Genomic DNA, 23103 nt, shown 5'->3' with positions numbered 1-23103 from the left:
CCCGGATGTGATTGCGAGTTCTGAAACCTCCCTCTGAGGGAGTGTGAGGGGCTCCGCACGTGGGGCGGGGGCAGTGAGCCGGGAGGACGGGTGACGGTGTTGGGTTCAATGTCTCGCGCGTGGGGCTGACGTGTTTTCTTTGGGTTTTGAGCGGGGGATAAATCAGTGTGGTTATTGGTCTTGGGAAGAATTCCACTGCAGGGGGCCGGCGCCAGCGTGAGTGGAAGCCTAACCGATGGTACCTCAGAGGGCGAGTAGGAGGGTCTTGAAGGCGCCGCTCGGACAGTGACAATATGAACCTCTTACCCAAAAGCTGCCAGGAGTTCGGCTCCGTTGACTATTGGGAGAAGTTCTTCCAGCAGCGAGGAAGGAGAGCTTTCGAGTGGTATGGAAGCTACCTGGAGCTGTGCGGGGTGCTGCACAAATACATCAAACCCAGAGAGAAGGTGAGCGCGGCCTGGCGGTCCCGAGTGTGTGCTCGGGAATGTGGGAACGAGAGCTTTAATCCTGCCGTCGGTGGAGAGCGACAGGCCCGTATTTTAGTAACAAACGGGGCCCGTATTTTCCGGGTTCTATGCGTCACTCGGCTAAAAGGCAGTTTTAAAATGTTCTTTTAAAGGTTTTCAGGTAAGAGACCTCCTGCTCCCAGCTCATCCTTGAATTAGTAATCCCACTGGAACAGAGACTTTAGTAGTCCCACCTAGCTATCGCCTCCTCGAGCAGTGGTGTGCGTTTCTGTCACTGTCCGTCTCTGTAGAGCAGATAATACCTGTGGCTTTACTGATACCTGAGTCTGTTAACGGAGTGGTTGTTGCTGGCACACTGAGTTTCAGGCACTGTGCTCAGCTCCTCAGCAACAAGAACCCCAAGGCACGTTCCAGGAGTGACAACTGCTAAGTACAATGCTAGGGGTTTGATGGAGATGGAGTGTACTGGAGGTGGGGAAGAAAGAAGGATAGAAAGGTGACATTCGTGGAGGATGCTCTAAGTGCCAAGACTTATGCTGAGTGCTGTGTGTGTGTATGTGCCTTCAACGGTTGAAATCTCAATAACTCTGTACGGTTCATTCATTGTATTGATTTGGAAACTGCGGCTCTGAGCGCGTTTCTTGTCCAAGATCATACATGTAGTGAGTGGTCACATGGGAATTTAAACTCAGCCCCATTCAGTCCAAGGCTTATGCATTTCCCACCAGCTTTTCCAGAGATGGTGACAGTGGGGCCGAAGTTTGAAGGTTCAATGGGCGATTGCTCCACAGAGAGGGAGGCAACAACTTGTGTTTTAAGTTTGGCTTTACAAAATAGTAGAATAAAGGCACCTGGGTGGCTTAGTCAGCTAAGTGTCTGACTCTTGAGCTCAGCGCAAGTCTTGTCCTCTGCGTTGTGAGTTCAAGCTCTGCCTTGGGCTCCGTGCTGGGGGTGGAGCCAACTTAAACAAAACAAACAGAAAAAGAAAACAGAATACCATGAGGTGTGCCTTTAGGTATGAGTGGAATAGATTTATGCCACAAGTAGGTTTTCCATAGTAAAACAATTTGGATTCTGTGACTTCCTATCACTTCATGAGTAATCAGTGCTTGCTTCAGAGAAAGAACAACCAGGATTCGCTTGTTTTTGCTGTATGGAAACCCATTTTTACATACCTTGTATTGTGTGACTGAATGTGGTTTTCACTGGTGAGTTTCTCTAAGCAGTAGTGTTTCAGGATGGAACCTTGAATCACCTCTGTAATGGTGCTCTCTGCTGATAATAACCTTTACACCTTTTGAAAAGTTAACAGCCAAGGTGAGACTTCCTGGAAGTGTCTGCAGGTCATTCCTTTGCCTTGATCACCTTTACCTTGTTGGCTTTTTCCCCTCAGGTGCTGGTGATTGGGTGCGGTAACTCAGAGCTAAGTGAACAGCTGTATGATGTGGGCTATCAGGATATAGTGAACATCGACATCAGTGAGGTGGTCATCAAGCAGATGAAGGAACGCAATGCCAGCCGACGGCCCCAGATGAGCTTCTTGAAGATGGACATGACACAGATGGAGTTTCCTGATGCTTCGTTCCAGGTGGTGTTGGACAAGGGCACCCTGGACGCTGTCCTGACAGATGAGGAGGAGAAGACCCTGCACCAAGTGGACAGGATGCTGGCTGAGGTTGGCCGTGTCCTGCAGGTGGGCGGTCGCTACCTCTGCATCTCCCTGGCTCAGGCTCACATCCTGAAGAAAGCAGTGGGTCACTTCTCCCGGGAGGGGTGGATGGTGAGGGTGCACCAGGTGGCCAACAGCCAGGACCAGGTGTTGGAAGCAGAGCCTCGGTTCTCCCTACCTGTCTTTGCCTTCATCATGACCAAGTTCAGGCCAGTCCCTGGCTCTGCCCTTCAGATCTTTGAGCTATGTGCTCAGGAGCAGGGCAAGCCTGTGCGGCTGGAGAGTGCCGAGCGGCTGGCCGAGGCGGTGCGGGAGCGGCAGCAGTATGCCTGGCTGTGCAGCCAGCTGTACCGCAAGGCCGGGCTGGGGAGTGTTTCTCTGGACTTGTGCGATGGGGACACGGGGGAGCCACGCTACACACTCCACGTGGTGGACAGCCCCACTGTGAAACCATCGCGGGACAATCATTTTGCCATTTTCATCAGTGAGTTGGGATTGCTCCCTCTCTTCCCTGGAGGGGCTGGCTCATAGGGGCTGGGGCTTTGGTGGATGGGTACACCGTGGCTGGTTTTATCTTGCAGGGGGTGGCACTTCCAGAGGTTAGACTAGCCCAGGCATGAGGAAGGGGGAATAGAGCTGTCCAGCTACCTGCTTAAGATTTGAGGCTTATTTCTTCACATCTTCCATTGCAAAGGCTTGGTGTGAGAATGGGTTTGGTAGGGAGGAGAGAGAGGGATAAATTAGGTAAGTCTCACAGTGTAGAGAGTTACTTTGTAACATGGAGTCATGGAAGCAGCAGGGTCTCAGCTCTGTAGCCTGTGAGCTGCACGACTTGGGGGAAGTTGGCTGTGCTTTTCTGCTGAATTTAGGGATACAGTACAGAGTAGTAGCTAAAAAAGTGACTTTGGGTTCCAGTTCTAGCTCAGTCCCTTCCTGGTGGTGTGACCTTGGACGTTCCTTTTCTTTCTGTGCCTGAGTTTCCTTATCTATAAAGTGGGATTGTTAACTGTGTTGTGTAGGTGTGAGAAGTATAAAATCTCTTAGAGTGGTGCTTGCACATGATAAGTGCTTAATAAACAGAAATGACATTAGTGAAGGGTATAGATGATACCCGATTTACCTCAGTAATGATCAAAAGAAATAAGATGATGAAGTGCTTTCAAAAGTAGAAAATTCTAGGGTGCCTGGGTGGCTCAATCGTTAGGCATCTGCTTTCGGCTCGGGTCATGATCCCAGGGTTCTGGGATCAAGCCCCACTTTGGGCTCCCTGCTCAGTGGGAAGTCTGCTTCTCCCTCTCCCACTCCCCCTGCTTGTGTTCTCTCTCTCACTGTGTCTCTCTCTGTCAAATAAATAAAATCTTCAAAAGTAGGATATTCTAGACAAAGGCAAGATGTTGAAATCATCATGCTGGTAATTTGCTGACAAGTGAGCTATTTTCCCAAGTATTCCATAAGCCTACCTGTCTACTTGGGGGAACAAATAGTAAAGTCGATACAAGCACGGAGCCTGGGGCTTGGCTGCCTGGGTTTGAGCCCCAGCTTCACCATTTACTAATTGTATGAACTTGGGTAAATAATTCCATTCTGTGTCTGAATGTCCTCGTTTATAAAATGGGAACAATAATACCACCTGCATCTTAGACTCTTGTGAGGATTCAATTAGTTTCTGTTTGTAAACTTCTTGGAATTTTGCTTGGCATGTAATAAGTGTTAGTATTACTGCTATTTTTCTTGCACTAGGTACCTGCCTCTCCCCCTTATATGGTCACGTAGGTCCTACCATGTGTCTGATGGCTGCTTTGCTCAGGGCATTGTGCACTAGGGAATTGATAGCCCTCAGTGGGTCACAGTTGGAAGGGATGCTGGGCCTACGCCGGGGCTGACTCTGCCATGTAGGTCATATTGGTTGGGGCTTGAACACTCTTCCCTGGACTCCGTGTCACCAAGTGCCTCTTTCCAGTCCCCCAGGGTCGTGAGACTGAGTGGCTCTTTGGCATGGAGGAGGGTCGGAAGCAGCTGGCGGCCAGTGCAGGCTTCAGGAGGCTGATCACAGTGGCCCTCCACCGAGGCCAGCGGTACGAAGGCATGGACAGCATTCAGGCTGAGCTGTCAGCCAGAGTCATGGAGTTGGCTCCTGCCGGGATGCCCGCCCAACAGCAGGTAACAGAGCTCTGGCAACAGCTTTCATGGATCTCTAGAGAAGTCATATTAGCAGCCACGAAGGCAGACAGTGTCTTAGAAGGAGCTAGGATGAGGGTCTCTGCCTCTAGTCTATTCCTGGAGGGCATGTCAGCAGCTCAGAACTAAGTGGGCAGTACTTACGTTCTCTTGCCCCAGACAGTGAGAAGAAGGAGAGAGGTTGCTCTTTTGAGACCCCCAGTAGCATCTGTGTTTGTGGAGCCTCTGAGACTCCACAGAGATGAAATGCTCTCCACCTTGCAGGCTTTGGAGCCAACAATACTTTGGATTGTTCAGACTCTGTTTCTCCTTACCCTCTTTTGTGCAGACCTTCCTTGAGCATTTTGCTTCTTAGAACCATCATCTGAGTGTAGAATGGAAAAGAGGCAAAACAGCTCAGGTTAGTTTTCAGGATATTAGCATTGCTGGTCTGGTATTTTCCTGGGAAGGAAACAAGGTTTTTGCTGACATTGTCTCATTCCATCCTGCTGATGGCAGTTGACAGGTGAGTGCATTACAGGTACTTTATCCGTGGTAGATAGGAAAGCCAAGGTCCCTGGGGGTTGTTGCTGTAGTAACAGATCTGAAAAGATGAACCTAGACTTCCAGGTTCTAGCCTGTGGTTCTGCCCACTACGCTGTCTTGTGTTTGCAGATGAATGTGTGTTTGATTCTTTCTGGCAGACTTTGGGGTTGGTGTCCATCAAAGAGATGTAGATCCTGTGGGGAGGTCATTTGGGACCTTCTCTCCAGTGCCTGCGTCTCTGCAAAGTCAGGGGTCCCTGGTGATTATTAAATACTCTTGGAGGTCTTTAAAAGAAATAGAAGCAAAGATTGGGAAGGGAAATGGAAAAGTCTAGGGGAAAAATGTATTTTTCTCCTAATTTTTTCTCCCGTTTAGAAAAATGGGGAAAAAGATGAGAGTAATTGGGGGAAGGGGGAGATTTCTCCAAACTTGGAATGGTTGCTTTCTCTCTGGATTTTTGTTCTCTTTATCCCTGTTCAGATTCCTTCTCTCAAAGTTGTAGTTCCCTCCGAAGGGTTCCCTGTAGCTTTTATGGAAAATCCTTTGAGGATTCCTAAGGAGAACATCATGTTTTTCTGAGGGAGAACCCTTGCATTTCACTAAGGGTTTGGGAGATCTTTATGTGTTCAATTGGTTTTCCAAAGAGTGAATTAAACCTTTTGTGATCTGTTGAAAGGCCCCAGGAAAGTTCTTTAATAGAATGGCAAATCTTGGAAATTCTTGCTGTCCTGAACCTTGGTATGGGGATTCCTCATACACACACACAATCATTTCTCATTGTTTCTTAATTGAGCTGGTGTTTGACCACATCTCTGTTATATCTTCAGGTGCCCTTTCTGTCTGTGGGTGGGGACATCGGGGTCCGGACCGTTCAGCACCAAGACTGCAGTCCCTTGAGTGGCAGCTATGTGGTCGAGGACGTGCAGGGGGATGACAAGCACTACTTCCGACGGCTGATCTTCCTCAGCAACAGGAATGTGGTGCAGTCAGAAGCCAGGTTGCTGAAGGATGTGTCTCACAGAGGTGAGGTATCATCTGCACACTGGTGGGACCCAAGTGGACGTGGTCTGGACTCTGCATTTGGGGTGGCCAGACTGACCTGGGAGATTGGCCAAGATGTAGGACAGACCTGGGTACCTGTGATCAGAGGCACATGGCTCTGCAAGTTGTCCTGTTACCATTTGGGCTCTTCAAGTGTAAACGGCAATAAGCAGAAAGGAGGTGTATGTTGTTCTTGAGCGAAGCCTGGGTCTCAAATGATAAGGGGCTGGGGTGATGGTTTACCAAATAGATGTGGTTATCACTTTAATGCCTTCAGTTTAGAGGCCATCCGTTTTGTACGTTGCTCCATATGCATCTGTTTTGTGTTAATTCAGTAAACTTCTGTGAGGTGAGCCAGAAACGTTACAGGTGCAGGTGAACCCCATCTCCTCCATACTGCCAGCCACTAGCATATGTTTCAGAAGGGCTTTAGAGTTGGTGGGTACCTTAGAGGTCACCTGGTACGGTGCTATTCAGTAGAACTTTCTGCATTGGAGGGAATGTTTAATATCCACTTAGCTGCCCAATATGGTAACCATTAACCATATGTGCCTTCTGAGCACATAGAATGTGGCTGGTGCAGGTAAGGTGCTGAATCTTTAATGTTTTTAAATTGTAATTTATGTTTACATTTCAATAGCCACAAGTGGCTAGTGGCTACAGTATTGGACAGTGTAGACCTAGGCCATGTCCTCTAGGATCCTTTTTTTTTTTTTCCTTAAAGTAGGCTCCGTGCCTCGTGGCGTGGGTTCTTGAGTGTGATCAAGCTCACAACAGCACAGTGCTGTTGGTATGGCTTGCTTTCGAGTGCCAAGCACAGGACCTCATCATCTCTCTCTCTCATTTAGCCCAGAAGAAACGGAAAAAGGACAGGAAGAAGCAGCGGCCTGCTGATGCTCCAGAGGACCTCCCCACAGCCCCAGGGCAGTCCATTGACAAGAGTTACCTGTGCTGTGAACACCACAAAGCAATGATTGCGGGCCTTGCCCTGCTCAGAAACCCGGAGCTGCTCCTAGGTGAGGGAGACTCCGCTGCCTGCCACAGGAGGGGGCGTGTAAGACGACAGCTGTCTTGTGGTTTGAGCACAGCGATTACAGACCAACAAATGCACATATATTCATAGTTTTCTTCTTCCCATTCTTCTTCTAAGTTAATAAACATCCAGTAGCTTTTCCCTCAAACTCAGATTGTAATCTCAAAATGGCTGCACATGTGGGTGTCTAAATTTTTTCATTATTCATTTATTTAAAATATTAAAGTATAAAATGTATTCAGTGAGATACATAAAGTACAGATTTTAAGTTGTTCATTTTGATGAGTGTTTGTATATGTGTCTACCCATGTAACCAGATGGAACATTTAAAATCATGACTCCAGAAATTCTTGTGCACTTGAGAAGAATTTCTGGCTTTCAGTAATGTATTATTTGAGCACCAGATGCAATTCTTTCTTGAATTTCTACTTAATTAAAAAATCTGTATTATAGGTAGAACAATCATAGCCTTATTACTAATAACAGGTTTGGATCTGACCATAGTAGCAAAAATGTTCATTTTTCTGTCTGGGCTTGTAACTGTTCACCCAAAGTCCTGAGTATGTCTTACTGAAACATCCTGTACTCCCAGCCTATCTTGGTGTTGATGTATGTCCCTGGAGTCTCAGTTCTTAGGTTTAATCCTCAGATATTAATCTTACATTTAATGTCTCCTTTCGGTGATTCTTTCTTATTTCTTGTCTTCTTCTGTCTGCCTGCGATTGCTGAGGTTTCTCTGTACTTAGGACTAGGTTTTGGGCCTTTGTTTTCCCGTGATTTCTGGAACTTGGATGGATTGCCGTCGGTGGGTTGATGTTTCTGAGAGGGCAGCTGTGGCCTTTGAGTTGAAAGGTGGGCAGAGGGCATTGCATCTACATTGCCTTGTGATCATGAGCGAGATGTTGGCCATTGTCCCTCCCAATTCCTAGGGGAAATCTAATAATGCTTATGGTGGGGACTCTTGGTATGATGTCAGCTGAGTGCTTTGGGATCTTTAAGCGTCTGTAATAATAACACACAGTTTCTGGATCTAGTAAAGGAAGGATTGTGAGGCCACGGTTGAGTTTTCAGATGTCAGACTGGCCCTAAAGTTCTGGGATGAGACAGGCTGGGCCTCTAAATCTTGTATCCCCTGGGCAGAGCCAATAATCCAACTCCCTCCTTTGCCTTCCCCAAGGCTGGTACAAAACTTTCAGTGAGCAGATTGTCAAATGATGCTTTATTTCTTTATTGCAGAGACCCCACTGGCATTGTTGGTGGTAGGCCTGGGTGGGGGCAGCCTCCCCCTGTTTGTCCACGATCATTTCCCGAAGTCCTGCGTTGATGCTGTGGAGATCGACCCCTCCATGTTGGAAGTGGCCACCCAGTGGTTTGGCTTCTCCCAGAGTGACCGGATGAAGGTCCATATTGCAGATGGACTGGACTATATTACCAGCCTGGCGGGAAGAGAAGGTACTGCTATTAGGGAATTTGGAGGGTTGTTGAGAGAAGAGTCATCCAGAGTCAGCAGGCCTACAAGGGCCTCTAGAATTCATCTTGAACAATTAGCATTGTCCCAGTCTTTCACCCGTTGATTTGTTCATTCATTGGTTGATGTATTGATTCAGTAAATCTGGAGTGCCAGCCATGTGCCCAGCACTGTGCTAGGGGCTGGGGTACAGCAGCACATAAAACCGACCGTTTCTGCCCTTGGGGTGCTGACAGCTCAGTGGGCTTTTCTCTTGGTTCTCTTCTGGCTCTGTGTCCTTGCCACTTCCTCATCCTCCCAAGGAACCCAAGGTCTGTAGCCAGGTGAGGAAAAGGGGAAGAAAAGTTGGGGTGTGTGTTGGGAGTTGTTTTTTTAGTCTTTGAGCTGTGGGTGAAGCAGAGAGAGAGCCAAACAGCATTCGTGTAGATCAGTGGCTGTACACTTGGGGGCATCGGGCAGTGTCTACACACACATCTTTGGTCCTTGTAACCGCGGGGTGAGGGTGCTTCTGACAGTGAGTGAGTAGAGACCAAAGATCCTGCTAAACATCCTACCGTGCACAGGACAGCCACCCCTAACACAGAATTATCTGTCCCCAATGTCAGTAGTGCTGAGGTTGAGAAACCCTGAAGCAGATGCTACTCAGCAGGAGTTCTGGTGGCCGTGCTGCTGCTGGAGTTAAGGCTCCATTTTGCTCTAATATTTCCTGTCTCAGACTTAGGACAAAAGGCATATTAATGTTCTGCAATAGCTCCTGTGCTTCTTTTGCCTCTTTGTATGTAGGCTCCTGGGGACTGGTGCTTCCCGGAGCAGGAGTCCCTCAGGGAGAAGTCAGTCAGGTTGGTTCAGTTAAGTGAGCCTGGGAACTTGGGCCACCCACCCTTCCTGGTCTGCCCATTCCATAACTGATGCTCGTTCTCACTGGATCAGAGCATCTCCCAGTTAGGGTATAGCAAAGCAGGATGCCCGGGGTGAGTACTTTGGTGCTGGGATGGACAGATGGTGCAGGAATTTTAATTGCAAACTGAACTTAAGTATATCAAGAGTTTCACAGGTTACCTCTCTGAGGCTGGGGCCAGTGTGGGGGCCCAGACCCAACACAGCTAGTACATGGGAAATATTTAAAACTGCACTAGGCTCATGGCAGGCACTCAGTCTGTGATGTGTTGCCATCGTTACTGCCTGTCAGTCAGTTTTGAACAGCCTGGCAATCGTCTCTAACAGCCACCTTCCAGATGATTGGAGGGCTCACTGCTACAAATGTGGGCAGTGGTTATCCTTGGACTTTGATGAGCCAACATGTTCTGCTCTCTAAGAAACCAAAACGAGATCTGTGCCATGCACAGTAATGGGCATGCAGTAGTCCTTGTTAATTATTGGATAATCATTATCATAGTCTCAGAGTTTGCTGAAGGTCAGTAGCATTGCTTAGCCCTTGTAAAAACTATTTCCGTTATAGCAAGGAGTGCATCTGATGCTTCATCCGTTCTTTCTCACCCATTTAGCAGAATCCTTCTTGAGCCAGCTATTGTTCAAGTACTAGAAAAGATACACTAACTTTGAGAACATTTTCTCCTGCAACCATTTGCTGGGTCAGCCCCTAAAGACTTAGGCAGCTGCTTTGCCTAAATCAACAGTTCTCAATTCTGCCTGTATTTCGAATTACCTGGGAGTTTAAGAAAAATATCCGTGGCTTCCTATCTCCTCTCCTACCTATTCCTTCCCACATCAAGGTTTTTGATTCAGGTGGTCAGGAATGGAGCTCAGGTTCTCAAAAGTATTTTGAATATTCCCAGGTGACCCTAATGTTCAGCTGGGATTGAAAATTACTGGTATAGATGGACTTTTTTTTTTTTTTTAGCACTTGTTAGCATTTAATGAACCCCTCCAAACGTCCAAACGTGGCTTCAAGCTACTAGAAGGCAGGCGCCCCCGACACCCTTAATCTTCTCCTCTGCACTTCTACTGAAGAATTTGGCCTTCACGATGACAGGCTGTTTTGGGAGTTTTCCCTTTCCCAAAACTTTGTAGTAGCCCGATCGCACCACATCAGTGATAGGAGCAGCTCCAGTCTTGTTTTTGGCGGCATTTACCCGTGTCTGCTCACTGACCAAGGTCCACAGTTTATCAAGGTCGACAGTTGGGCAGAAGCTCTGGTTCCTCTTTAAGTGGTAATGTCTCATACCAACTTTTCCAAAGTAACCTGGGTGATATTTGTTGAAGTTGATCCTGTGGTGATACATGCCACCAGCATTACTCCGGCCTCCTGGGTGCTTCCGGTGCTTGCCGATGCGGCCGTGGCCGTGGCTCACGTGGCCCGCGAAGTTTCTGGGTCTGCCTAAGTCTAGACGGCATGTCGGCAGCTCAGACGGTAAAGGGAGGACTTTGCGAAGTCTCGCGAGGTACCGATAACGGGGGCGGAGCCAACAAGACTCACTTCCGGCCTATAGATGGACTCTTAACCAAGAAGTGATCGTACTAGCACGGATCCCATGAATGTGTGTGCTTATGGAAGGTGCTTTTAAATGTGGAGGAAAAGATCAGGTAAAAGCCCTGTCTGTCATGTGGGGTGCTCACAGCAGAACCCCGAAGGACAGCAACTCCCCTGGACAGTGACATCAGTGCCCTTACAGACAAACCACAACCTCCATGTCATCCTTCTGACTTAGCTACCTCACCTGCGGCCACCACAGGTCACAGGGGACATATGGTGTAGGAAGGTAGATGGTGTTAGACAAAGACTCGTTTGCTTCTCTTTCCCAGCACGGCCCCGCTACAATGCCGTCATGTTTGATGTCGACAGTAAGGACCCAACACTGGGAATGAGTTGTCCACCACCAGCTTTTGTGGACCAGCCTTTCCTGCAGAAGGTCAAAAGCATCTTGACTCCTGAAGGTAGGAGATACAAAAGGTTGGGGAGGGAGGAGGGATGGGTCCTTTAAAAATTGTTTTCTTTTTAATGAAAAATGGTTCTGTCATAAGTGTGTAGCTCGATGAATTTCCCCGAATTACACACACCCGTTTACTTTCCTCAAACACAGAACACTTGTAGCCCCCCAGAAAGTCACCTCTTACCTCCTTCCAATAACTCCTCCTCCTCTGAAGGATAACCTGTATCCTAACCTCAGTCAGTACAGCTTAGTTTTGCCCATTTTTGTTCTTCGTATAAATGGAACCTTATGTTACATGTTATTTTTCTTTTACCAAACATGATCTTTGTGAGGTTTATCCATAGTGTTGTGTTTACATTATTATTTATATTATTGTGTAGTATCATTGTGTGTCTATACTGCGTTCATTTCTCTATTCTGCTGTTGGTGTTGGGTCATTTCCTACTTGGGCTTTTAGAAGCAGTAATGACATCAACATTCTAGTAGATGGCTTTTGGTGAAATATATTTGCAGGTCTGTCGGGCATATAGACAGGGTTGTAATTACTGGATCATAGTTTACTTGTAAGCTGGGGTTTCCTAGATGTTACCAGTTTTACAATGTGTAGTAATTTACATTTCCCCCAACTTGGTCATGCTAGCTACCATTTGATTTCTTTCCATGTGGGCTGCCCTAGGTGTTAATGCTGTTTCATCTTCATAGCAGCCCATTTTCAGATAAGGAAACTGAAGTAAGGAAACTTTGCCAGGGTGACACAAGGTAACAAGCTGGGGCTCCAACTGATGTCCTTGTGACTTGGAAGCTAGAGCTCTTAGTCCTTATGTTGACAGTCTTCCAGATGTTTTGATTTGGTGTCAGGTACTTAGGTGAACAGTTTTTGGGACCCTTCATTGTCATAGGTCAGGGTAACCTTGGCCCTCTTCCTGGCAGATAAATACTCCGTAATGTATATGTCAAGAATGTAACACCCCTCTGGAGTTAGTACATTTTTTTCTTGGGGTATTAATTACTTCTTTCTCAAAGCATTTCTTTGGGAAACAGGCATGGAGAATGGTAAAGTAAATTGTTAGCACAGAAGAGCAAGAAATTAGCTTTAAGTTTTCTCATAGTTCACATATTCCTGCCTTCATACGCATTGTGCTCTCTGCAAACTCACCGCAGCTGTGTTTTCTTAGGCTACCAGCTTCCCTGTGGCAGGAATCGGTGTATTCCTCAGAGCTGAACCTTGTCTCCAACATGTCCCCTGATCTGCGAGACATGACTCTTTCCTTCCCACCCTGTAGGTGTCTTTATCCTCAACCTTGTGTGCCGGGACTTGGGGCTGAAGGACTCAGTGCTGACTGGGCTCAAAGCAGTCTTCCCTCTCCTGTATGTCCGGCGAATTGAGGGTGAAGTAAATGAGATCCTGTTCTGTCAGCTGCACCCGGAGCAAAAAGTTGCCACGCCAGAGCTCTTGGAAATGGCCCAGGCCTTGGAGCAGACCCTGAGGAAGCCTGGGAAGGGTTGGGATGACACATATATACTGTCAGATATGCTCAAGACCGTGAAGATTGTGTGACTGCTGGGCTGGGAATCTGCACTGCTTCCTGCCACACTGACCTTGGGCTCCTAGCCTTCCAGAGATTGAAGAATTATAATGCACAATATTTTTTAAGCCTCATATTTTTCTTGGTTTCATACTCAGCTGCATGCGACCTCCAGCTTAGTGAGGTTGCCTGAAGATCTGGGGAAATAAAAAATGTCCTCCCATCCTGTCTTCTTTAGTACCACTTGGGTTGATTCTCTGTGCTTCTTATGCTGTGTCCTTGAATAGGATTCCCAGCTGGAGCCCCTGACAGATGCTGATGCCTTAAAGACTATACACCAAGCTCCTTAGGATGGAAGACAATCAAATTTGATCACTGGTTTGCTTTCACTTTATCTTCCTATTGGTTCTGTAGGAATGATCTCAAGTGAGGTAGCATAGCATTCTGTGCCAAAAGACTGTAAAGAGAGTAGGATATCCATAGACGTGAGTCAGATTTGAGAGAACATCTAATCCACTCTGTCTCCCTCCAGATGGAACTGCTGTTGACATGATCCCAAGTTTTAAGAACCTGCTAACCCACTTTAACAACTTTCCTCAGCTACCCAAACCTTGTAGCCTAAGCTCTTTGTTCTGGTCTCTGTGGAAGGGATGGGTGTAAGTGGCCCCATAACTGCATGTCGGAGACAGCCAACTAACGTCTCCAGTATCAGTTTACTCTCCTTCATTGACTGACAGCTACGTGTGGGAACCATCGTAAAGACTGTGGTGGATGTAAAGATGGTTAAGAATGGCCAGAAAACATGGATTAGTAATAAAAATGAACATGTTCCAGTAACTTTAAGTGATTTACATACGCTATCTCATTTAATGAAATAAAGGAACGTTAAACCAAAACTACATCTAACCTCAAATCTCATTTGAGCCAGCAGCATCAATCCTGTCTATTAAAACTGTAAAACCAGCAGTTCACAGATTGGCTTGAATTTCATCTCCTTATTATGCCAAAGCTGACTTAATGAGCAATGCCATGGAAAAGAAACAAGTTGTCACCATCCACCACCCCAGCTTACTTTACAGGCCCTTTCAAATGGACTCTTAACCTCTTGAGGCGAAGCATATTTTAAAGGTAGGGTGTCATCCTTACAAAATTGTGTCAGCCCATTGAGGAGAAAGGATATAAGGACAGAGTAGGGTTTTTGGATTTTATCCATTACAAAGACTTGGTGTGTTCCTTAAGGGAGGATCTTCCCCTGGAGCCATGGAAAGGGAAGGCTATGTCTTGTCATGCCCCTGTACCTCAAAGGGCCTCAGTTTGGGAATCCTCAATTGTCTTCTAATCTGTAAGCTCATGCAGTGTTAGGACAGGTGTTAGAGGACCAGGGTCTGAGTCAGAAGATCTACTCTGACTGCCCTTCTGTCCTCTCACTCTCTTAAGCTGCTGACTTTGGAATAGCACATTTGGGTGGCACAGCCAAGCTAGGGATTTGTCAGAATGAAGATGAAGTCCCAACTATATCTTAGAGTTGTCCAGGGAATTAGGCTTATTGGAAAGAAGCCTTTGGAAGTGGGAAGAGGCTGGCAGGGGTAATGGTAGTTGTGTTCAAAATTTTGGAAGTCTGTGGGTATGAAAGAAGAGTGAAGTTGATTGTGTGTCTCCAAAGACTGAAGGAAGGCCAGTGGACAGAAATTACAGTTGGGCAGCTTTCTGCTTCATTTCCTACAAAGAGATTTGTACCAACTTTGCTCACTGGAATACATGGTGACTCAGGCCATTTACTCAGATGCTGGTCTTCGCTCCCCTTGGTGCGCTCCCTCAGTTGTGAGGAAAGGGTTTTCTGTGTTCAGGCCATGCCCTTGGCCTGTATCCCATCTTTCCCAGTGGAGAACTGTTCCCTCTTTTGGGGGTGGGGAGTGGGGATGAGTTTCCATTTTCTTTTTATTTCTTTTTTATTGAGATATAATTGACAAAACATTTAGTTTCAGGAGTACAACATAATGATTCGTTATTTGTATGTATTATGAAAAGATCACAATAAGTCTAGTTAACATCTAAGAGCGGTTCACTTTTGTATTGATGACTTGCAAATGGGTATTTATGAGAATTTTGTCTAACTTTAGGCATAGGAATTGTGAAGGAGGGGGAATCTTGTGAACTCAAATACCTTCCAGATTAGGCAAGTAACATAAATGTGTGAAGTGAGCAGGCATGAAACAAAGAGGTTAGGATGAAGCCTGCAGCAAACCAGAGAATAAGGACTCCATCAAAAGGCAGCAGCTGAGAGCTGTCCTGCAGAAGTGCTGTCCCAGCAAAGCTAGGTCTTTGAAGAAAAGCCAGAAATCCTGAATGTTTGTGTGTGACTAAAAATATTGGCCAGTCAAAAAGTATCTTCAAGGGACGCCTGGGTGGCTCAGTCAGTTAATGTCTGCCTTCTGCTCAGGTCATGATCCCAGGGTCCTGGAATCGAGTCCCATGTCCAGCTGCTTGCTCAGCAGGGAGCCTGCTTCTCCCTCTGCCTGCAGTTCCCCCTGCTTATGTGCTCTCTCTGACAAATAAATAAAATCTTAAAAAAGTATCTTCAAGCCATAATCAACCTGTGGATAGGTAATTTGTATCTTCCACCATGGGGGGAAAGCTCCAGAGCACTTGAGAATCTGGCATACACCCAGGCTCTGAGTGAACATAAAACAAGGAGGAAGCTGTTAGCTACCGGTCCCCAAAGTCTGCTAAAGCCCCATCTTGTGAAATGACCTACGTTTTCTTCAATGGCTACTCCAGCGTGGAGGTAGTCCCACCATCCTTGGGATAGTGTACGGTTTAACCTCCCAGGACTCTCAGAGGCTGAGGGATGATAAATCATATGACAAACCCCTCCTACTGCAAGACAAGTTCTGCAACAATGTAAAATTGGTGAGGCTAGCTGTTGCCCCTTTCTCCACCCTCCCCCAACACTCCAGTTTTTCAGTGTGCCTCCAATCTTCCATCATGGCTCAGCTTGCTAACTGAGCCATTTCTTGAGTCCATCTTATGGGTAGACCTGTAGTTCTCAGCTTCACATTGGAGTCATCTGATATGGTAATAATGGCCTGACATGCCCTAATCTTGGTAACCTGTGAATATGTTACATTACATGGCAAAGGGGAATTAATGTAGCAGATGGATTTGATATTGTAAATCAGCTGGCTTTAAGATAGGAGATTATTCTTGATAATCTGGGTGGGCCCAACACAATCACAAGGGTCTTGAAATGTGGGAGGAGGGGGCAGAAAAGTCAATGTCAGAGTGACCTAATATGAGCAAGATTCCACTGATGGTTGCTGGCTTTGACGATTTAAAGAGCTCTTCACTTCGGCTCAGGTCATGATCCTGGAGTCCTGGGATCGAGTCCCGCATCAGGCTCCCTGCTTGGCGGGGTTCTGCTTCTCCCTCTGACCCTCCCCTCTCTCATGTGCTCTCTCTCATTCTCTCTCAAATAAATAAAATGTTAAAAAAATAAAGAACTCTTCGGCCTCTAGAACCTGGAAAAGGTGAGAGAACTGATTCTCCCCTAGAGCCTCCAATAAGGAATGCAAATCTGCCAACATCTTGATTTTAGCCCAGTGAGACCTCTTTTGGACTTCTGCGCTATAGACATAAAAGATAATAAATGTGTTTTGTTTTAAGCCATGAAGTCCATGGCAAATCCTTACAGCGGTAATAGAAAACTAACATACCTGGGGAATTTTTTTGTGTGTGATAAGAACTTTTAAGATCTCTTAATAACTTTCAAATATGCAGTATAGTATTTTTTTTTAAAGATTTTTTATTTATTTTGACAGAGACACAGCGAGAGAGGGAACACAGCAGAGGGAGTGGAAGAGGGAGAAGCAGGCTTCCCACTGAGCAGGGAGTCCGACGCGGGGCTCGATCCCAGAACCCTAGGATCATGACGGGAGCCGAGGGCAGACACCCAATGACTGAGCCACCCAGGCGCCCCTGCAATATAGTATTATTAACTATAGTCACCATGTTGTACATTATGTCCCCATGACTTATTTTATACCTTTTTTGTACCTTTTGACCCCTTCACTCATTGTACCCACCTTCCCCCCCCACCCCACCTGCACCTCTGGCAACCCTCAATCTGTTCTATCTGTGAGCTTGGTTTTGGGGTCTTTGTTGTTTTTTTAAGATTCTACGTGGAAGTAAGAGCATATGATAATTGTCTTTCTCTCTCTGACTTATTTCACTTAGTATAATGGCCTCAAAGTCCTCCATGTTGTCTCAAATGGCAAGATTTCATTCTTTTTTTATGGCAGAATAATACTCCATTGTATATATGTACCACATCTTCTTTATCCATTCATCCAATGATAGACACTTAGGTTGTTTTCATATCTTGGATATTATAAATAATGCTGCAGTAAATATGGGGGGACACACATATGTTTTCGAGTTCCTATTTTAATTTTCTTCAGATAAATACCCAGAAGTGGAATTGCTAGATCGTAAGGTAGCTCTGTATTTAATTTTTTGAGGAACCGCCATACTGTTTTCCACGGTGGCTGCATCATTTTACATCCCCACCAACAGTGTACCACCTGGGAAACTAAAAAAATACTTAGGTTTGGGTACCACCCCTAGAGATTCTTCATTTAATTGGTTTGGGAGGCAGCCTATGCATCAGACTTACCAAGAGCTTTCTAGGTGATAATGTGCAGCCAAAGTTGAGGACCACTGAGGTAAAGGTTATGTGCGTGGTTGTGTTATTAGGTTATGCTATTTCCATTACTGGCTTAGCTCTGAGATGCAAGCAGCAACAGTCACTTGCTGGAATATGCTCTCCTCCCACTTTGTCTAGGAAAAACACACTGTGTTTGCCTTTACTCAGACTCAACACTCTTACACCAGTTGTGTAGGGTTTTTCCTCCATACCAAGCAATGCTCCAACTCGTTAACACCAACAAGGTGTCATACGGTTCAATTCAAATCGGACACTTCTGCCTGAGGTTAGTGCAGACCTACAGACTCCTCACCCCGCTTCATATTCGTCTCAAAATCGCGAGCCCAGGTTGTCTCTTGTGCTTCTCAGCAACTAGCTGTAAGTCACAGGTTCCCATGGCCCCTACTCGGCTTTGATAATTTGCTAAAGCAGCTCACAGAACTCAGGACAACTGTTAACTTAGATTACCAGTTTATTATAAAAGGATATAATTCAGGAACAAGCAGATGGAAGAGATGCACAAGGCGAGGTGTCTGGGAAGGGGTGTGGAGCTTCCATGCCCTCTGGGCACACCACCATCCTTGCACCTCCGCGTGTTCACCCACGTGAAAGCTCTCAGAACCTGTACTGTTGGGATTTTTATGGAGGCTTCATCATGTAGGTATGACAGATTGTTAACTCAATTTCCAGCCCCTCTCCCTCCCCCAGAGAATGAGAAGGGAGCTGAAAATTCTAAGCTTCGTCTTGAACCATGGCTTCATCTTTCTGGTGACCAGTTCCCATCCAAGAACCTACCAAGAGTCACCTCATCAGAACAAAAGATGCTTCTATCACCCAGGAAGTTAAAGGAATTTCCAGAGCTCTGTGTCAGGAACTGGGGTCAAAAACCAATTGGGGGACTCCTGGGTGGCTCAGTCGGTTAAGTCTCTGCCTTTGGGTCAGGTCATGATCCCAGGGTCCTGGGATCAAGTCCTGCATCATACTCCTTGCTCAGCAGGGACCCTGCTTCTCCCTCTCCCTCTGCTCTCTCAAATAAATAAAAAATCTTAAAAAAAAGGAAACCAATTGGTATTTTGTATTATTTCATACATCTATACACCTGTGCACACTTTACCTCTTTGCCCTTTGGATGACATTAGGGCAAGATCAGCATGCTGCATAGGGTGATTTTGTCCATGGAGCACAGCAGCCCACTCCCCACTGTGACTGGGCCCTGAGTGTACTTCCTGAGGGCTAAAGAAAGCCCAAAGGCTTCGTTAAACCATAGGTAATGCAGTTTTTCTCTTGTGGTTTGTTTTGCCATTTGGTTTCTACAAATATGTCAAGTAATGGTTGATAAAAAGTAGAATTTTCTTTTTTTTTTTTTAAGATTTTATTTGAGAGAGAGAGCAACAGAGGGTGTGGGGAGGGGCAGAGGGAGAGGGACAAGCAGACTACCTGCTGAGCTGGGATCATGACCTGAGCCAAAGTCAGATGCTTAACGGACCGAGCCACCCAGGGGCCCCAAGAAATAGAATTCTTAAGTTGAGTTTCCCTTATATTCAATAGGCTTTTATTTGTTTGTTTAGTTTTGGAGATGCTGTTCTGTGCCAGACTCCATGCTTGTGCTGAGGATAGAAAGGAAAGAGATAGAGTTCCCGATGTTACAGAGCTCACTGACTAGCTTGGGAGATAAGTTGCAACACGTGGATGAATTCTGGAACCACATGTGCATAAAGTGTGAGGAATGCACAGAAGATGGTCAGGGGTTTGCTGGGAGTCTTGGATCCTTATTAGACAGGTAAGGGTCTAGTCTCAATAAAAATGCCCCTCAAGTTTAGATTGAAGGTGGGACCCACTGTTTTGTTTTCCTAGCTCAGGTCTGAGCTGGTTTCCATGCTTCACAGTAGATGGCACTAAAGATCACACTGGAGTTTGGGGTGTCTACAAAATTCCCCTTGGAAGAACAGAATTCTTTCAAGGAGCTGTTTCACATGAATCATATTTCCTGCTTTTTTTCTCTCATGCCTGGGCCCAGACTCCTACTTTGCCTATTTTTCTCTCTCTTCACTCAATACCTTATCCATTCTGCTCTTCCACTATCACCCTTTCTGCCTTCCCATACATATGGAGAGATGATTCTCTCCAGTCAAGGAGATCCGCCATGGTGGAATACTGCAGAGAGGCAGAGGTCCCTTTGCCTCCCATCCCTGACTTGAGAAGCAATGGTGGAAACAGGGCAATGGGATGATGCTAATAGAATATAAAGGAACGTAAATCTAGGAAGCATGTAAGAAATAAAAATATACCTGAGCTTGCAATCAAGTTTTCTGCCAGGGTGTAAGTAATTTCTATCATAGTAGTAAAATAGTACATGTGGGAAAGGTTGGAAAAAATATACTTTGATTGAAATAATGGATTTGGATTTTTTTAAATGCCAACCCACCTGTAGTGGTTTGACTAGTGGCTTCAAAAAAGTAATGTCCAAATCTTAACCCCTGGATCCTGTAAATGGGACCTTCATTTGGAAAAAAGGGTCCTTGCAAGTGTAATTAAGGATCTTGAAATGAAATCATCCTGGATTTTAAATCCAAAGACAAGATCTTAGAATAAAAGGGAAGACAGAGACAGGTGAGACACACAGGGGAAAAGACCACTGAACACAGAGGCAGATGGGAGAGATGCATCCACAAACAGAATAACTAACAGCCACCAGAAGCAAGGAAAGCAGCTTGGAATGATTCTCCCTCAGAGCCAGAAGCAATCAGTCATGACAACATCTTGATTGAGCATTTCTGACCACAATTGTAGGAGAATAAATTTCTGTTGTTTTAAGCCATCTGATTTGTGATAGTTTATTCCAGCAGCCTCAGGAGATGAATACGCTGCCTAAAAGGGTTTTGTCTGCGCTGTTGTACAGAGCCTGAGATTGTATGACCTCTGGGCCACATGCTACCTACAGAGGTCTTCAGCCTTCATAGGACATTTTTCATAAAATCTGGGTTTCTAGCTGCTTTTGAAAACTTGGAAGCTCTGGCAATGCTGGGCTCATGTTCACACTTGGTTAGAACTGGTAAGTATCTGTCTCTTTTTGATCAGTCATGTTTGCTACAGGCCCCAGTGTTCCCTTTCTGCCTCCTTCATGCAGTTATGTTATATACCTTGGCCTGCAGGCGTGTGAGTTTGGAGCTCCTGTATTCGCACCAGGACTGGAAGGTTAAGAAACACAGTCCTTTCCTTTCGAATAAGAGGAAAGGAGCCCCTGACTTTATAATCAGTGATTTGGGGAGATTTGCATATGGCAGCACAGTATATACGGTGGTTTTGAAATTTTGTTGCTCAACAAAACCACCTGAGGACCATTTTCCACATGCAGATTCGAAACCATATCCCAGACCTACTATAGCAGAATCTTGGGTATCGTATGGGGTGATGGAGTGGCCAGGGGTTGAGCCCTGGAATCTGCATTTTTAAAAGCTCTGAAGCAATTCTGATCATAAACAGGCCTTAGACCAGCTGCCAGAGGGCATTATCTTCTAGGACTAAGAACAGGAGGCAGTGGGGATTTGTTATCCCACTGGAAATCTTTGAAGTATATTGTTTTTAAAAAGCCTTTTCTCAAGTTAAAAATAGAATTACCCTTTGGCCCAGCAATTGCACTACTAGGTATATACCCCAAAGATAAAAATGTAGTGATCCAAAGATGTACCTGCACCCCAATGTTTATAGCAGCAATGTCCACAATAGCCAAACTGTGGAGAGAGCCCAGATAGATGTCCATCGACAGATGAATCGATAAAGAAGAGGTGGTACATGTATGCAATGGAATATTACTCAGCCATCAAAAAGAATGAACTCTTACCATTTACAACGATGTGGGCGGAACTAGAAGGTATTATGCTGAGTGAAATAAGTCAGAGAAAGCCAATTATATGATTTCACTCATATGTGGAGTTTAAGAAACAAATCAGAGGCTCATAGGGGAATGAAGGGAAAATAAGATGAAATCAGAGCAGGGGACAAACCATAAGAGACATTTTTTTTTTATAGATTTTATTTATTTATTTGACAGAGACAGCGAGAGAGGGAACACAAGCAGGGGGAGTGGGAGTGGGAGAGGAAGAAGCAGGCTTCCCGTGGAGTAGGGTGCCCGATGTGGGGCTCGATCCCAGGACCCTGGGATCATGACCTGAGCCGAAGGCAGACGCTTAATTACTGAGCCACCCAGGCACCGAAGAAGAGACTCTTAACCATAGGAAACAAACTGAGGGTTGCTGGAGGGGAGGTGGGTGGAGGGTGGGGTAACTGGATGATAAGCATTAAGGAGGGCATTTGATGTAATGAGCACTGGGTGTTATATGCAACTGATGAATCACTGAATTCTACTTCTGAAACTAATAATATACTATATGTTAATTCATTGAATTTAAATAAATTTACATTTAAAAAATCTTTTCTCAAGAAAATTGGAATGATTTGCATTATTTTGTGGATACAAGGTTTCAATTCATTAGATTCTTTCTATTTAGGTATCTATCAACCAAGAATATCGAAACCAGGTAGTTCCTTTAATGAAATCATAAAAGCACTAAATGAGTATTATAGTGATATATTTTACTTATCTAGGCAATCTATTCATAAAAACTTTATTCTCTCTCTTTTAATGGTGGATGGGAGCAAGCTGCAAAGATGGTCTACAGGGCTTGTTAACCTGCTGATGGAGTCTGAAGAGCACCATCTTGTAGGCATAGCACTGGATAGGTTGAGATTTAATCTACAACTGTGAAATAATGAACTTCCAGCTTTCTTCTTTAAAAGAAAGCTGGGGTCTCTACCAGTCTCCCGAGGATGCTAGTAGACCACCTGAAGGAATGAGTAAGGAAATGTGAGGGTATTCACAGAAAGTTGTTAGGCAAAATGAAACTACCATTATTTTGATCAAGGCAGGTTACATACATTTGGTGATTCTCCAAAGCATTGCATACAGATTCAATTCACAAGTATCTTATTAAATGATTCCTTTATTTGAGAAACATTTATGGATAAACATTCAGTGCCATGAGCCAGGCACTGTTCTATTGCACTAGAAATATTACAGTGAAGAAAGGCAAAAATAAGTCTCTGCTCTCGCAAACCTTATATATGATGATGAAAAATGAAATGATAGCTTTGTTAGTATGTGGTGGGTGCTTTTCATGGAAAGCATGTTATGTGGGTTATATTAACTTATTAATTGCTAAGGCACTTATGCCAATATGTCCTGCAGAAAACCAAGGTTGATCTCTCCCTGAGTTCTATTAATTCACAGAAGCCAGGAAGTATAATTTTTCAAGTTAAGTTTCAGGGGTAGCACCAACTGAATGTTTGCTTACCTAGTTCTCGCCTTACAAGGGATATTTTTCTTATGGCCACCTCAGCATATACGTCTCTGCTGAGAGAATGGATGAGCCCCAGGCCATTTGGAAACTGAATAACAGAAAAATTTCCTACAGAGAGCTCTTGAAGGGGCGCCTGAGTGGCTTAGTTGGTTAAGAGTCTGCTCAGGTCATGATCCCAGGGTCCTGGGATCGAGTCCTACATTGGGGTCCTTGCTCAGAGGGGGGCCTGCTGCTTCTCCCTCTGCC

At 45.4% G+C, this 23103-nt stretch overlaps 1 protein-coding gene and 1 pseudogene across 3 annotated transcripts; one reads left to right on the top strand and one right to left on the bottom strand.

The window, feature by feature from the left end:
- Nucleotides 1-18: 18 nt before the first annotated feature.
- On the top strand, nucleotides 19-18507 carry METTL13 (methyltransferase 13, eEF1A N-terminus and K55). Of its 3 annotated transcripts, none has more exons than XM_088017024.1 (8): nucleotides 19-446; nucleotides 1861-2620; nucleotides 4097-4296; nucleotides 5667-5862; nucleotides 6729-6896; nucleotides 8150-8365; nucleotides 11145-11276; nucleotides 16617-18507. In XM_088017024.1, exons 1-8 carry the CDS (start codon nucleotides 294-296, stop codon nucleotides 16826-16828), a joined length of 2037 nt encoding a protein of 678 aa, XP_087873150.1. In that variant the 5' UTR covers nucleotides 19-293; the 3' UTR covers nucleotides 16829-18507. The 3 variants fall into 3 exon arrangements, with proteins under 3 accessions (XP_087873150.1, XP_087873151.1, XP_087873149.1); XM_088017025.1 differs by lacking the exon at nucleotides 16617-18507 and adding an exon at nucleotides 12556-13694 and having other exon boundaries at nucleotides 2056-2620; XM_088017023.1 differs by lacking the exon at nucleotides 16617-18507 and adding an exon at nucleotides 12556-13694.
- On the bottom strand, nucleotides 10284-10719 carry LOC114224023 (large ribosomal subunit protein uL15 pseudogene; annotated as a pseudogene).
- Nucleotides 18508-23103: the final 4596 nt, after the last annotated feature.

This window comes from Eumetopias jubatus, unplaced genomic scaffold (genome assembly GCF_037043125.1).
Source record: "Eumetopias jubatus isolate StellerSeaLion01/CBP00866 unplaced genomic scaffold, mEumJub1_p1.0 scaffold_12, whole genome shotgun sequence".
Classification (NCBI taxonomy): Eukaryota; Metazoa; Chordata; class Mammalia; order Carnivora; family Otariidae; genus Eumetopias; species Eumetopias jubatus.
Note: the sequence above shows the minus strand (reverse complement) of the source record. Positions and strands in the feature narration are given on the sequence as shown.

Excerpts from the sequence above, each read along its gene's own strand:
- METTL13 (XM_088017023.1), top strand. The coding sequence starts at position 294 with ATGAACCTCTTACCCAAAAGCTGCCAGGAGTTCGGCTCCGTTGACTAT. Across the intron at positions 2,621-4,096 it reads TCATTTTGCCATTTTCATCA|TCCCCCAGGGTCGTGAGACT; the intron begins GTGAGTTGGGAT and ends GCCTCTTTCCAG. Across the intron at positions 5,863-6,728 it reads GAAGGATGTGTCTCACAGAG|CCCAGAAGAAACGGAAAAAG; the intron begins GTGAGGTATCAT and ends TCTCTCATTTAG.